We start from the raw sequence: 13,887 nt of genomic DNA on the forward strand, positions 1-13,887 counted from the left end.
GCGGCAGCTAGACTGGTGACTGGGGGCGGCCGCCGAGACCACATAACACCGGTCTTGAAAGACCTACATTGGCTCCCAGTATGTTTCCAAGCACAATTCAAAGTGCTGGTGTTGACCTTTAAAGCCCTAAACGGCCTCGGCCCAGTATACCTGAAGGAGCGTCTCCACCCCCATCGTTCTGCCCGGATGCTGAGGTCCAGCGCCGAGGGCCTTCTGGCGGTTCCCTCATTGCGAGAAGCAAAGCTACAGGGAACCAGGCAGAGGGCCTTCTCGGTAGTGGCGCCTGCCCTGTGGAATGCCCTCCCATCAGATGTCAAAGCGATAAATAACTACCTGACATTCAGAAGACATCTTAAGGCAGCCCTGTTCAGGGAAGTTTTTAATCTGTGATATTTTAGTGTATTTTTGGTTTCTATGGAAGCCGCCCAGAGTGGCTGGGGAAACCCAGCCAGATGGGCGGGGTACAAATAATAAATTATTATTATTATTATTATTATTATTATTATTATTATTATTTCAGCTTCCCCATTGGTTTGCGGGTGTCTCGCCGACGTGAGGCTTAGCTCCACATCTAGTAACTGCATTAACCTCCTCCAAAATTGTGATGTAAATTGGGCCCCTCTATCTGAAATGATTTGTGATGGCATACCATGCAACCTAAAAATATTATCTAAAAACATTTTTGCAGTTTCCTGTGTGGTTGGAATTTTGGCACATGGTATGAAATGTGCCATCTTGGCTAGCATGTCAACCACCACAAAGATCACTGTTTGCCTATGCGATGACGGTAAATAAGTTATAAAATCCATAGACACCACATCCCAAGGCCTTCCTGGCGTAGGCATAGGTTGCAACAACCCTGCGGGAGCTGCTCTGGGTGCCTTGGCTCGTTGACATACTGCACAACCTCTTACATATTGCGTTACCTCCTCCCTCAACTTTGGCCACCAGAACTGCCGTGTGATCTGATACAGGGTCTTTTCTCTACCAAAATGTCCTGCAGTCGGGTTATCATGATGTTGCCTCAACACTTTACCTCTTAATTTACCTGCAGGTACATACAGCACCCCTCTCCTGTACAACAATCCACCTTTTTCCTTGAAACCTTCCTCTTCCCCTCTACCTTTTCTCAGTTCCTCCATTTTCTTTTGTGCAAACTCATCTGTTACTGTCAATCGCTGGAATTCCCTGCCGTCCACTACTACAGCTGCACACCCCCACTGATCTGATCTCAGCATTTCTCGCAACTTGGGAGGTGCTTCCCCTTCCATATACTCAGGTTTGCACGATAGCGCGTCTGCACGAACGTTTTGATGCCCAGGTATGTACTCAATCCTAAAATTAAACCCAGCAAAAAACTCCGCCCACCTAATTTGCCTTTGGTTTAGCTGTCTAGCAGTTCTCCAATACTCTAAATTCTTATGATCTGTTTGTACCACCATCTGATGTGACGCCCCTTCCAAAAAATGTCTCCACACTTTAAAGGCAGCATGCACAGCTAAAAGTTCCTTATCAAATATGACGTAGTTTTGTTCTGATTGATTTAATTTTCTAGAGTAGAATGCACAGGGTCTCCAGTCCCCTTCCTTGTCCTGTTGCAGCAGAATGGCCCCAATAGCCCTATCAGAGGCGTCAGTTTCTACCTTTATACGTTCACTTGGATCTAGGTGCATAAGATATTTTTCTGAAGCAAACACCACCTTTAATTTATCAAAGGCCTTCTGTGCTTCCTCAGACCATCTGAATGGCCCCTTGCCTCTTAGACAATCAGTCAGTGGCGTTGTGATTTTGGAGTAATTACCTATTAATTTACGAGAGAAATTAGCAAATCCTAAAAACCTCTGTAGATCTTTCTTAGTTTTAGGTGCCTCCCATTCCACCACTGCCTGAACTTTACTGGGGTCCATGTGCACCCCTTCGTGGGAAATGCAATATCCCAGGAACTCCACCTTTTGTGTGTGGAACTTACACTTTTCTAACTTCACATATAACCTGTTGGTCCTAAATCTCTCTAACACCTGCGTGACATGTTTTACATGTTCCTCCATACTTTCACTATATATTAAGAGGTCATCTAAATAAGAGACACAGAACTGATCCAGTATACCTGCTAAGACGTGATTGATGAAGGTTTGAAATACCCCTGAGCCATTTTCCAAGCCAAAAGGCATTACCAAGAATTCAAATGCACCATACTTAGTACAAAAACTGGTTTTCCACTCATCCCCTTCTCTGACCCTTATCAGATTATATGCTCCTCGTAGATCAAGCTTGGTAAAGACTTTGGCTGACCTTACTCTCTCTAAGAGGTCATCTATACGTGGCAGTGGGCACACGCGAGGCTTCATTTGGCTGTTAAGGATTCTGAAGTCACATACTAATCTTGGTGCCCCTTCCTCCCCTTTCTTTTTGACAAAAAAGACGGGAGCACCCCCAGAGGCCGTGGACTCTCTAATAAAACCTCTCTGCAAATTCTTTTGCAGGAACTCCCTCAATGCTGCAGATTCTACTTCCGACATGACATATATCTTGCTTGGTGGCAACTGTGCCCCAGGGACTAGATCTATCTTGCAATCATAGGGCCTATGTGGTGGAAGTTTATCCGCTTCTTTTTCACAAAAAACATCCCGATAAGCAATATATTGTGACGGAATCTCACTTTCATTCCCCATCAACTTCCCTTCTACCTCTGTTCCCATTACTTCCACTGAGATTTTTCCCTTTTGCCCCAAACAATGTGTCATACAATAGATCGAACCAAAAACCAAAGACCTTTGATGCCAGGCAATCACCGGATTATGACGATTGAGCCAACTCATGCCCAGCACCATCGGGTGCCCAGCTAGTTTGGTGACATGAAATGCCCTGGTCTCTGAGTGATTACCCATATCCATTCTCATTGGTGGAGTCTCGTAAGTCACTTCTCCTGAAAGTAGCGGTCTGCCGTCGATTGTTTTCACTCGCAGTGGGAAATTCAAAGGTAACAAAGCGATTTTGTGTTCCTGTACCAATTTCTGGTCTGTGAAATCTGCTGACGCTCCTGAGTCTAACAGCGCCTCTACCTGGACCCTGTGTCCATTGGGTAGTTGTAGTTGCACCTTCACCGTTAGTCCTGGGATAGGTGGTTCCGCGTGAGAGCCTTCTATTGCTCCTCCACCCGGCTGCAAGCTCCCATTTCCAGCCGGGGACATTCGTTTCCCTGATGCAGTTCCTTCGGGCATTTGTCTTCTCCCATGTCTACTCCAGATAGAGACTCCCATCCTTTACAATTGCGACATTGTCGTGCTAGATGCCCTGGTTTCCCACAGACAAAGCAACGCCTCGTGTCTCTTCCTCTCCCTGCATTTCCTCTTACCATGGAAGAGGTAGTAACTGGGAGGGGTCTGGCTGCTCCTAATTCCATGGGCTCTGGCCGCTCTTGTCCTGGCACATTGCCCGCTCTGCTCTCTGTACTTTCAATAATATTGTTTTCCCGCCACCGTGGTCTCCATTGTTCCTTCTTTTCACTAGCCCTCCGTTCCATGCGTAGGGTCAATTGCAGGCACGTTCGGACCAGAGAGTCCAAGGAACTAGGTTCTGGCATTTAGGCCAATTGGTCTAAAATCTCATTATTCAGTCCTTCCCTAAAAAGGGCTGCAACTGTTGGGGAATTCAGATCCCATTTTAATTTCTGCACCAGCAAACTAAAGTTGGACCAATAAACTCCCACAGTGTCTTTTCCTTGTCTCATTCTCAACAGCTGCCTAGCTGTGGTTACTTCATGCGCAGGATCTAAGAAAATCGTGTCTAGATACTGCAGAAAAATTTGTAGATTTCCTAGGGCGGCATCCCTCCGAGATATTAGGGGTATAACACAGTCCTTAGCCCTCCCTTCCAAGAAATTAATCACATAAGCAACCTTCTCTTGCTCAGATTGAAATTCTTTATCCTTTATTATGTAAGAAATTTCTGTCTTGAAAGCCATGTATTCAGAGCTTTCTCCCTTGAAGCTACGTGGACGTATAGTAAATATTTTACTCACTCTATCTCCACACGTCGCTTGCAACATGGTTCTATGTTCTCCCAGTGCTGCTGATAGTATGTCGACTTGACTTTTCAACTGTAAGTTCTGTTGCCATAAGTCCTGTAATGTTAGCTGGAGCGCTGGGGTTTCTCCTTGCCAACTGGCGCCACAGCTCCATCCATTTTGGCTTCTCCTTCTTTACTTATAGTGAAGAGGCGCAGAGCAGAAGGTATTCTGTCAGGCCTGGTCGTTGTCCTCTTCAGATCACCACACAAACGCTTCTTGTTCTTTTATAACTTTTTATTGCGTATTAACAAAACAATCTTATAAACGGTTCTTAACTATTATTCCTCAGAGTCACTTATTTCAGATACCTTCTGAGCTCTGCTTCTCCGTGACCAGCCACCCTCAAAATGGCGAAGGAGCCTTTCCCTTCGCTTTCCCGCTCTTTTTTCTAACCTCCTGGCTAGAGCTGGCCTGTATCTCCCCTCCTCCGAATCTGAGCTAGAACTTAACCCTTGCCTTTCCTGTGAACAGCCAGTCCCTCCCTGTTGTTCCTCTTGCTCTCTTCTATTAGATTCACTGCTCTCCTTCCCCCTTTGGCGAATGCTTTCTCCCTCTGATAAACTGGAAACTTCTAACTCTTCCCTGACAAGAAAGAGAGAGGGGGCTTTGCACTTCTAAATTTAAGAAAGTATTACGAGGCAGCGTTCCTGACGTGGATTAAGGATTGGATCTTGTTAGAGAAGACAGATTTACTGGACTTGGAGAGTTACAACAACAGATATGGGTGGCTTCTTCTTTTTCTTCTTTGGCGATCACTTGTAGCCGAGTAAGATTGTCTTCCATAGACAGGGTTTTAACAATGAGTCCGTAAGTGACTGTGGAGGCCAATTCTGGACCCACACGTCCTTCCACAGTGGGGACATTGATTTCCGGGCAGGAGTTGATCACGGTGTGGATTTGCCAAGCGTGCCTTCCTCTTAGCACGTTTCTCCCTTGCATCCTGAGTTTGAGTGTCTTCAAAGCCCAGGACACCTTTGGTAAAGGCTGTTCTCCAACTGGAGCGCTCACGGGCCAGTATTTCCCAGTTGTCAGTGTGCATGCCTACCTTGGCTACAATAAAGTCAAAGTCCACAGTGGGTTTACTAATCATATAGTTAGGAATGCCCTCTATAAGGTGTGGACTGATACCAACCATTACTTGAACCTCAAACGCCATGGTGGCTGTCTCCATTAGAGGCCTTCGCAGTTAAAAATATAAATATGAATAGCAATTGGGGAACTTACAGCCAACTACTAAAAGAAGATCAAGGGCAAATGAAATTGAAATCATTTGCCCTTAAAAATCACAGGCACGTAGCCTGTGAACTGGAGACTCGGCGGGTACCTTTGCGCCCCCCCGACGTTGTGAAATTTAAAGGCTACGGAACAGCGGAGGGTGTGTGGAGCGGTGCCGAGAGTCGCTTTCACCCAGCCTGCGAAGTGAAGCCGCGTCACCATTAGCGGAGAGCGCTGATTTCTTCCGGTGAATTTGGATTAAAAAGAGCAACTTTCCGTGAGTAGGATTGAACTTCAAAATATAAATTGGACGTTAAATTTAAGGAAATTGGGCACCGAGACGGACAAGCACTAAAAAGGAAGTCTGCTTTCCGTTCTGTAGCAAGATCAAAGCGAAAGACATTCAAGCTGTAACTTTTTGAAAGGAGAGTTGTGGGAACTAAGAAATCCACCACCAAGCAAAGAACTCCCTCCCCGAAGGCAGGAGGGGGGGGGGGAAGAAGATTTTAGAGTGTTTTCCTGCCTGTTTAAAAGAAATTGAACTGTTTACCGCTGCACTTAAACCTGGGGATCGGACTGCCGGAGAAAAGGAACCGGCTAAGGACTGTTGCTACAAGAAGGTAAAAAAGTAACTGTAACATTGACTTTGGCTACTCTCAACTTGAAATACTTTATTTCACAGTAAAGTTACATGCAGGACACTATTGATTTGGATCTTTTAAAAAGAAAAAAGAATAATTGAAAGGGATTAGGAGGGCTTTTGTTTGGGACCAACTTGAAGGCAAAGAATTGGCTTTACGCCCTCTAGAGGACTTGCGAATAGTTTCAGCAACAAGTGGAGCTTAAAACTTGAGAACTTTTGTCCGACAGCTTAAGAGTGTGGGAATGACCTTGAGTGAAAGACTTTGTTATGGCAGATGGTAAAGAGAAAGAGGACTCACAAGAAACAACCTTGAGATCTGGCAGACAATACAAAATCGATCTTTCTATGCAAAGAAGGGCTTCTGTATCAGGAGCCTCTGGAACTGCAGCTGTCTCAAAGGCAAAAGTGAAAATAATGTCTTCAGAAGAAGCATTTGCTAAAGTATTGGGGAAAATAAATGACTCTTTGGAGGAACTAAAAAAGCAAGGCGCAGAAACTAGAGTACAAGTTGCTGAAACAAATAAGAAAATTGAAGAAATCTCTGGGAAAATTGATTTAAATACAAAAAGTATAACTGACCTTGGGAACAAAGTGAACTCTAATGCAGAAGCAATTGGGAAATTATTGGAGGATTCATCTACAACACGAAAGATAGCTGAGGAAGCTAAAGAAATTGCAACTGCTGCCGAGGAAAAGTTCCCACCGGTGTACAGGAAACTAGATGAGTATGAGCTGGCACTCTCTATGCAAGATATGCAACGCAAGGAGAGGAACCTGAGGATCAGACTTGTGCCGGAAAAGGAAGGAGACAACTTGGTGGATTACTTGACAAAAGAATTTTCTGACTTTTGGAAGCAGGAGCTGGATAAGGAAGAATTTAAGATAGAGAGTGCATTTAGACTGGGAATAAGGCAGAGGAAGAACAGACCCAGAGATTGCTTAATAACTTTAAGATCAAAGGAGGAGAGAGATAAAATATTGAACCTGCATTACCAAACAACCCTTCAAATTGAAGATTTTCATATTGAGATCTTTAAAGATATTCCCAAAAGTATTTTGGATGCAAGAGGATTTTACAAGGACTTGGTGACGCTGCTGAAAAGAAACTACATACCATTCAGGTGGGAGTTTCCTCAAGGCTTGTCTTTTAAATACAAGGGGAAGAAAAGAAGAATAAAGACAGTGAGTGATAAAGACAAGTTTTTAGGAGAACACGAAGAAGACCTACAGAAAGAGACGTTTCCAGGACAAGGGCATCCTTCAAGCAAGGGATCATTAGACACGGATACGGAATCACCGACAAAAGAGGAACAACAACTGGGAGCTGTAGGAGGAAAGAGTAAATAGCCTCATCATGGCTCTGCAACTTTTAACCTGGAATTGTAACGGTTTAAATATTCCCAGAAAAAGAAAAAATATATTTCATGCTTTAAAGAAAGACCAATTGGACTTGATTTGTTTACAAGAGACCCATGTGACAAGAGCACATAGGAAACTATTAATAAATAAAAGATTGGGACAAGAATTTATATCTTCAGACAGAGTAAAAAAGAGAGGAGTGGTGATCTATGCAAAGGAAAATTTGCAACCAAAACAAATTTTTAAAGATGACCAAGGAAGATATTTGGCAATTGAAATTCAATCTCAAGGAGAAAAGTTTTTGATAGTGGGAATCTATGCACCAAATGAAGGGAAAGCTGAATTCTTTAAGAAGTTGCATGAAACTTTGATGGACTACATGGATTACAATTTAATTATGATGGGAGACATGAATGGAGTGGTTTCAACAAATATGGATAAAGCACAAAGACAGGTAGTTACAAAAGACGGAAGACTACCAAAAACTTTCTTTGAAATGACTGACAATATGGATTTGATTGACATTTGGAGAACAAAACACCCATTAGAAAGAGAGGGAACCTTCTTCTCTGAAGCCAAAATGACATGGACACGGATTGACCAAATTTGGGTGGCTAGCAGTATGGCGCCGAATATAAAGAAAGTGGAAATCTGCCCAAAAACCTTCTCCGACCACAACGCAGTAAAGATGGTGATGAAGCAAACAACAACTGGTTCCTTTAGATGGAGAATGAATGACACCTTATTTAGAGATGAGGAGATTTGTAAGAAGGCCCAAAAAACTTTGAAAGATTATTTTGAAATTAACTTAAGGACTAAAGTAGAAAAAATAGTATGGGACGCAAGTAAAGCCGTGATGAGAGGGTTTTTGATACAACAAAATACACTAAAGAAAAGAAAGCAAAATGAGAGGAAAGAGAAAATCTTGGAAAAGATAAAAGAAGGGGAAAGGAAACTAAGATTGAAGCCAAAATCGCAAGAGATTTTAAGAGAAATTAAATTATATCAAACACAATATATGGAACTGATGAATCAAGAAATAGAATGGAAAATTAAACAAATGAGACAAAAGACTTTTGAATCTGCAGATAAATGTGGCAAGTTATTGGCTTGGCAAATAAAGAAGAGACAAAAACTCAACACGGTAACAAACATAGAAGTGGAAGGAAAGAACATATGTAACCCAGCGGAAATTAGGAACTGCTTTCAGAGCTACTTTAGACAACTGTACACACAAGGGCCGCAGAAAGAAATGGATATACAACAATTCCTCGAGAAAAATGGGCTGAAAAAGATTTCGCAGGAAAGTAAGACAATTTTGAACCAGGAGATATCAGCACAAGAAATAGAAGATGCCATTCAAAGCATGACGTTGGGCAAAGCTCCCGGACCGGATGGACTGACTTCCAAATATTACAAAGTTTTGAAAGAAGGGTTGATACAACCTTTGAAGGAAGTCTGCAACGAGATTATGGAGGGGAGAAGGGCACCCGACACGTGGAGGGAGGCTTACATCACACTTATACCAAAGACAGAGACTGAAAAGACTCAACTTAAGAACTACCGACCCATCTCGCTACTAAATGTGGATTACAAAATCTTTGCTGATATTTTAGCAAAGAGATTGAAAAGAGTTTTGATGGAGGAGATTCATGGGGACCAAGCGGGCTTTCTCCCGAAAAGGCATTTGTCGGATAACGTAAGGAATATAATTGACATTTTGGAGAAGTTGGAAGTGAATATAAACACTAAGGCTGTTTTGATATTTGTGGATGCCGAGAAAGCCTTTGACAATATATCTTGGAGTTTTATGTTGAAGAACCTCCGGGGGATGGGGGTAGGCCAAGGGTTTGAAAATGGTATAGGTGCAATATACTCTGAACAGAAAGCAAAATTAATTGTAAATAATGTGGTTACAGAAGAGTTCAAGATTGAAAAAGGGACACGTCAGGGGTGCCCTATCTCCCCACTACTTTTTATATCGGTCTTGGAGGTTTTGCTTAATATGATTAGGAGGGACCAGTTGGTCAAGGGGATTCAGGTCGGAGCTAAACAATATAAACTGAGAGCATTTGCAGATGACCTAGTACTTACATTACAAGAGCCAGAAGCTAGCACGAAAAGAGTTTTGGAAATAATTCAAGAGTTTGGTCAAATGGCAGGATTTAAATTGAACAAGTTAAAGACTAAGGTATTGGAGAAAAATTTAACACAGGTTGAAAAAGAAAGGTTTCAGAATGAGACAGGGTTGACTGTGGTTAAAAAAGTGAAATATTTGGGTATAAATATGACAGCTAAGAATGTGAACCTATTTAAAGATAATTATGAAAAAACTTGGACAGAAGTGAAAAAAGATTTGGAGACTTGGTCAAATTTGAAGCTTTCCTTGTTAGGTCGAATTGCAGTTATAAAAATGAATGTATTGCCAAGAATGTTGTTTTTGTTCCAAGCATTACAAATAATGGAAAAAATGGACTGTTTCAAGAAGTGGCAAAAAGATATATCTAAATTTGTCTGGCAGGGCAAGAAGCCCAGAATTAAATTTAAGATATTAACGGATTCAAAGGAAAGAGGGGGGTTTGCCCTGCCAGACTTTAAACTGTACTATGAAGCGGCAGCTTTCTGCTGGCTAAAAGATTGGCTGCTTCTTGAAAACACAGACATTTTGGATTTGGAAGGTTTTAACAATATTTTTGGGTGGCATGCATATTTGTGGTATGACAAGGTTAAAGCGCATAAAAGTTTTAAAAACCATATAGTCAGAAAAGCACTATTAAATGTCTGTACCAGATATAAAGATTTGCTGGAAAACAAAACTCCAAGGTGGCTGTCGCCAATGGAAGCTAAGGCAGTTAAAAAGTTAAATATGGAGTCGAAGTGGCCAAGATATTGGGAAATTTTGGAAAAGGAAGGGGACAAACTGAGATTGCAGAGTTTTGAGAAACTAAAAGGGAAGGTGAGAGATTGGTTGCACTATCACCAAATAAATGAAGCGTTTAAATTGGACAGTAAAATTGGCTTCCAGGTGGAAAAATCAAAATTGGAGACTGAATTGTTAGAATCCAGTACTAAGAATTTGTCAAAAATGTATAATTTACTGCTGAAATGGAATACACAAGATGAAACGGTTAAATCAACTATGATTAAATGGGCTCAGGACATTGGTCATAATATTTTGTTTGCGGATTGGGAAAAGTTGTGGACCACCGGGATGAAATTTACGGCATGTAATGCCTTAAGAAAAAATATTATGAAAATGATCTATAGGTGGTACATAACCCCAGTCAAGCTTGCAAAGATTTACCATTTGCCTGATAATAAATGTTGGAAATGTAAAGAAAAAGAAGGTACATTTTTTCACCTTTGGTGGACGTGCCCGAAGATTAAGGCATTCTGGGAAATGATCTATAATGAACTTAAAAAGGTATTTAAATATACCTTCCCTAAGAAACCAGAGGCCTTTCTCTTGGGTATTGTCGGCCAAGGGGTGTTAAAGACGGATATAACTTTCTTTATGTATGCTACAACAGCAGCTAGAATACTCATTGCAAAGTACTGGAAGACACAAGATCTACCCACACTGGAAGAATGGCAGATGAAGGTGATTGACTATATGGGCTTGGCAGAAATGACGAGCAGAATCCGAAACCAGGGAAGAGAAGCAGCGGAAGAGGAATGGAAAAAGTTCAAGGATTATCTAAAGAAATATTACAAAATTAATGAAAGTTAGAATGATGTTGGACTGGAAAGTAAATGGTTACTATTAGTAATGGTTAAGACAAGGAGAATAAGGAAGATTAGCTTAAATTTAAATTAAAATAAGGGAAGATTTGCTGAGTAATTGATTAGAACCTGGAATACAGAAAAGGGAGGCATGAGGAAGTCGGGGAAGAAAGGTTTAAGAAATTAAGATATGAAATGGTACTCGTTTTTTTCTGTTTTGTTTTTGTTTTTGTTTGTTTATGTATTTGTTGTATTTATGTTATGTTCGTGTGGTTATAAAAATTGCTTAATAAAAAAATATTTAAAAAAAAAGAAGAAATCATTTGAAGAGATAAGGCATTATCTCACCGATTGGCTACAATACCACCAGTTAAATAATGTATTTAATTCAGATAAAAAAATAGGTTTTGGAAAAGAAGAATCCAAATTACAAATTATATTATTAAAGAACAATAAGAAATTATTATCTAAAATTTAAGATCTATTACTTGAATGGGAGCTGAAAGATGAGCAAGTAAAAGATGTTATGGTAAAATGGGCCCAGGACATCAGCCACACAATGCAGATGGAGCAGTGGGAAAAACTTTGGAGACCAGACATCAGATTTACCGCCTGTTACACCATTATGGAAAATCTGGTAAAAATGTTATATAGGTGGTATATGACACCCTCTAAATTAGTCAAGGTATATAAACTAAAATCCAACCTGTGTTGGTAATAAAATTGAGGGGACAATGTTCCATGTATGGTGGGGATGTGAGAAAGTTAAGAACTTCTGGGGATGTATCCATGAAGAATTAAAGAAAAAAAAGTTCAAAATTTCTAGAGCGAAGAAACTGGAGGCGTTCCTATTGGGTATTTTAGGAAATGACATCCCACAGGATAAGAAAAGGATGTTTTTATATGCCACAGTCACAGCCAGATTGCTACCTGCTAGAAATTGGAAAGGAGACATCATTCCCACTAAAGAAGATTGGATAATTAAATTATGTGAATTTATAAGATTGGCCAAATTAACGGCAGCCATAAGAAATCAGTCCAACCAAAATCTAAGGAAGGAATGGCAATGTTTTGAGGACTATATGAAAAAACACTGCTCTAAGAATAATATATTGCTATGAGTAGAATAAGTATGTAAAGATGAATCAAACTAAGGTAAAATTAATAATGGATATATATTGGATAATACAAGACACAATGTTAAACTATTTATAGTATAAAGGATGTCAAGTTGTGGTGGAGGGAAGCTACATGGGTGAAAATTTTAGTATTTCTTTATTTTTGTGTATATGGGTTTTGTTTTGTTTTTTTCCAAAGTATGATATGCAAAACGGAATAATGATTTTTCTTTTACTTTTTCATTTTGAATAAATAAAAAAGTTTGTTTAAAAAAGAAACTAGCTGTCAGCCATCATATACTATACCATAACATTTCCACATTAAGTAAGTTACTTGGCGTACAAGTTCTGTGAAAGGAATGATTTTACCTTAAGAGAGTGGACACTCAGACTGTTTTTAATTTGCTTGTATCACTGCCCCCAATGATTATTAGTTACTTACCCTCTGTTGGTTTCTTCATGGCCTTCATTATGCACGGCATGAAGTCAATCTGCTTGTCTGGGCCAAACAACAACAAATCCATGGCTTGTTCTTCCAGCACCATCAACAACATACAGATACCTACAACAATGAAAATGAGAAAGTTCAGAAGCTATCACTGGGAGTTGGCTTAACTCCCAATCTTAATCCACAACCAAAACAAAACCTACTTTTGTAATTGCACCTGCTAGCATGCCACTCAAACTTTTAATCTCTGGAGCCCTCTAGAGCTTGGGAATACAATTCCCATCATCCCTGGCAGCAGACCATATTGACTAGGGCTGATGGGAGTTGGGAGTCCAACAACATCTGGAGGGCATCATGTTAGCTTCCCCTGTTTTTCATTACACATTTCTTTGAACAGGTTGCACAAACATAGTTGAGATGGTGTAATTTTAAAAAATGATATATGCAACAGTTCAATGCCACAAAAAAATGTCTGATACAGGTAAAGGAAGGAAAGTTTTCATTCTACAAGGAACAGGAGAAAAGGAGCCTCAGGGCGCAAGCCTGCAGCCCTCTAAATTCTATTAGACTACAATTCCCATCAGCCCCAACTGGCAAGCTAATAGTCCAAGATTATGAGAAACATATTCCAGCAACATCTAAGACCACAGGTTAGTAAGCTTTTAGCTATATGGACCAATGGTCAAATTCAGTGTAAGGTAGCTTTCCGTGTGTGTGTGTGTGCGCATGCATGCACTGGAGGGGAAGACACACAGACTGAGTGTGGGGTGGTTGTACCCATGCTCACCCCATGCCCATTTTGGGGGCGCACACAGTGCTGGCATGAAGCCCTCAGAGGTTTTGTTATGAGCCAATGTTGCCCATGCGCCAAAAGACAAAAAGGTTTAGCCATCTCTGCTGTACTACAATGCTACCACTCTCTATAGAATGGTTCATGCCTAACATCTCAGCTTGCTTCTACTCACCTAGCCAGTAGTTTTTGTAACTGGTGGTATCATACAGATGGCGAGGCAACAAGATAAGATTCCCCTTCTCAACTATTGCAAGGTTATAAGTATCAGAGTTTTCAAAGTGGTCCAGCTCTATGACTCTGAACAAGCACGTCAACACTTCCTGGATGTTGTAATAGTCGTCCCTGTCCACCTTCCCCAGGCTCCTGGCTTTCAGGATGGCCCACTGGCGAATCTGTGGGTTTGGAGGGACACTAGGAATTACTACAGTAAGGAATCACAACAGTAATTGTTAAGACAAATTGGGGCAGGAAGCAAGTTGGCATGAAAAGCAACTATTATAAAGCGTAAGATAAAGGTTC

At 41.0% G+C, this 13,887-nt stretch overlaps 1 protein-coding gene and 1 long non-coding RNA gene across 2 annotated transcripts in view; one reads left to right on the top strand and one right to left on the bottom strand.

Moving 5' to 3' along the window:
- LOC310753783 (putative helicase senataxin) overlaps positions 1–13,887 on the bottom strand; it is a 215,455-nt gene that overhangs the window by 148,294 nt on the left and 53,274 nt on the right. Inside the window, exons 5-6 of the mRNA XM_083595121.1 lie at positions 13,541–13,760; positions 12,570–12,689 (exon numbers count right to left, since the gene is read on the bottom strand). Of these exons, the coding sequence (XP_083451247.1) occupies positions 12,570–12,689; positions 13,541–13,760 (340 nt within the window). The remainder of the gene's footprint in view (positions 1–12,569; positions 12,690–13,540; positions 13,761–13,887) is intronic.
- LOC310753799 overlaps positions 1–13,887 on the top strand; it is a 272,887-nt gene that overhangs the window by 131,125 nt on the left and 127,875 nt on the right. The gene's annotated exons all lie outside the window — the stretch shown is intronic.

Source organism: Podarcis filfolensis (assembly GCF_964270895.1).
Source record: "Podarcis filfolensis genome assembly, chromosome: W".
NCBI classification, from domain to species: Eukaryota; Metazoa; Chordata; class Lepidosauria; order Squamata; family Lacertidae; genus Podarcis; species Podarcis filfolensis.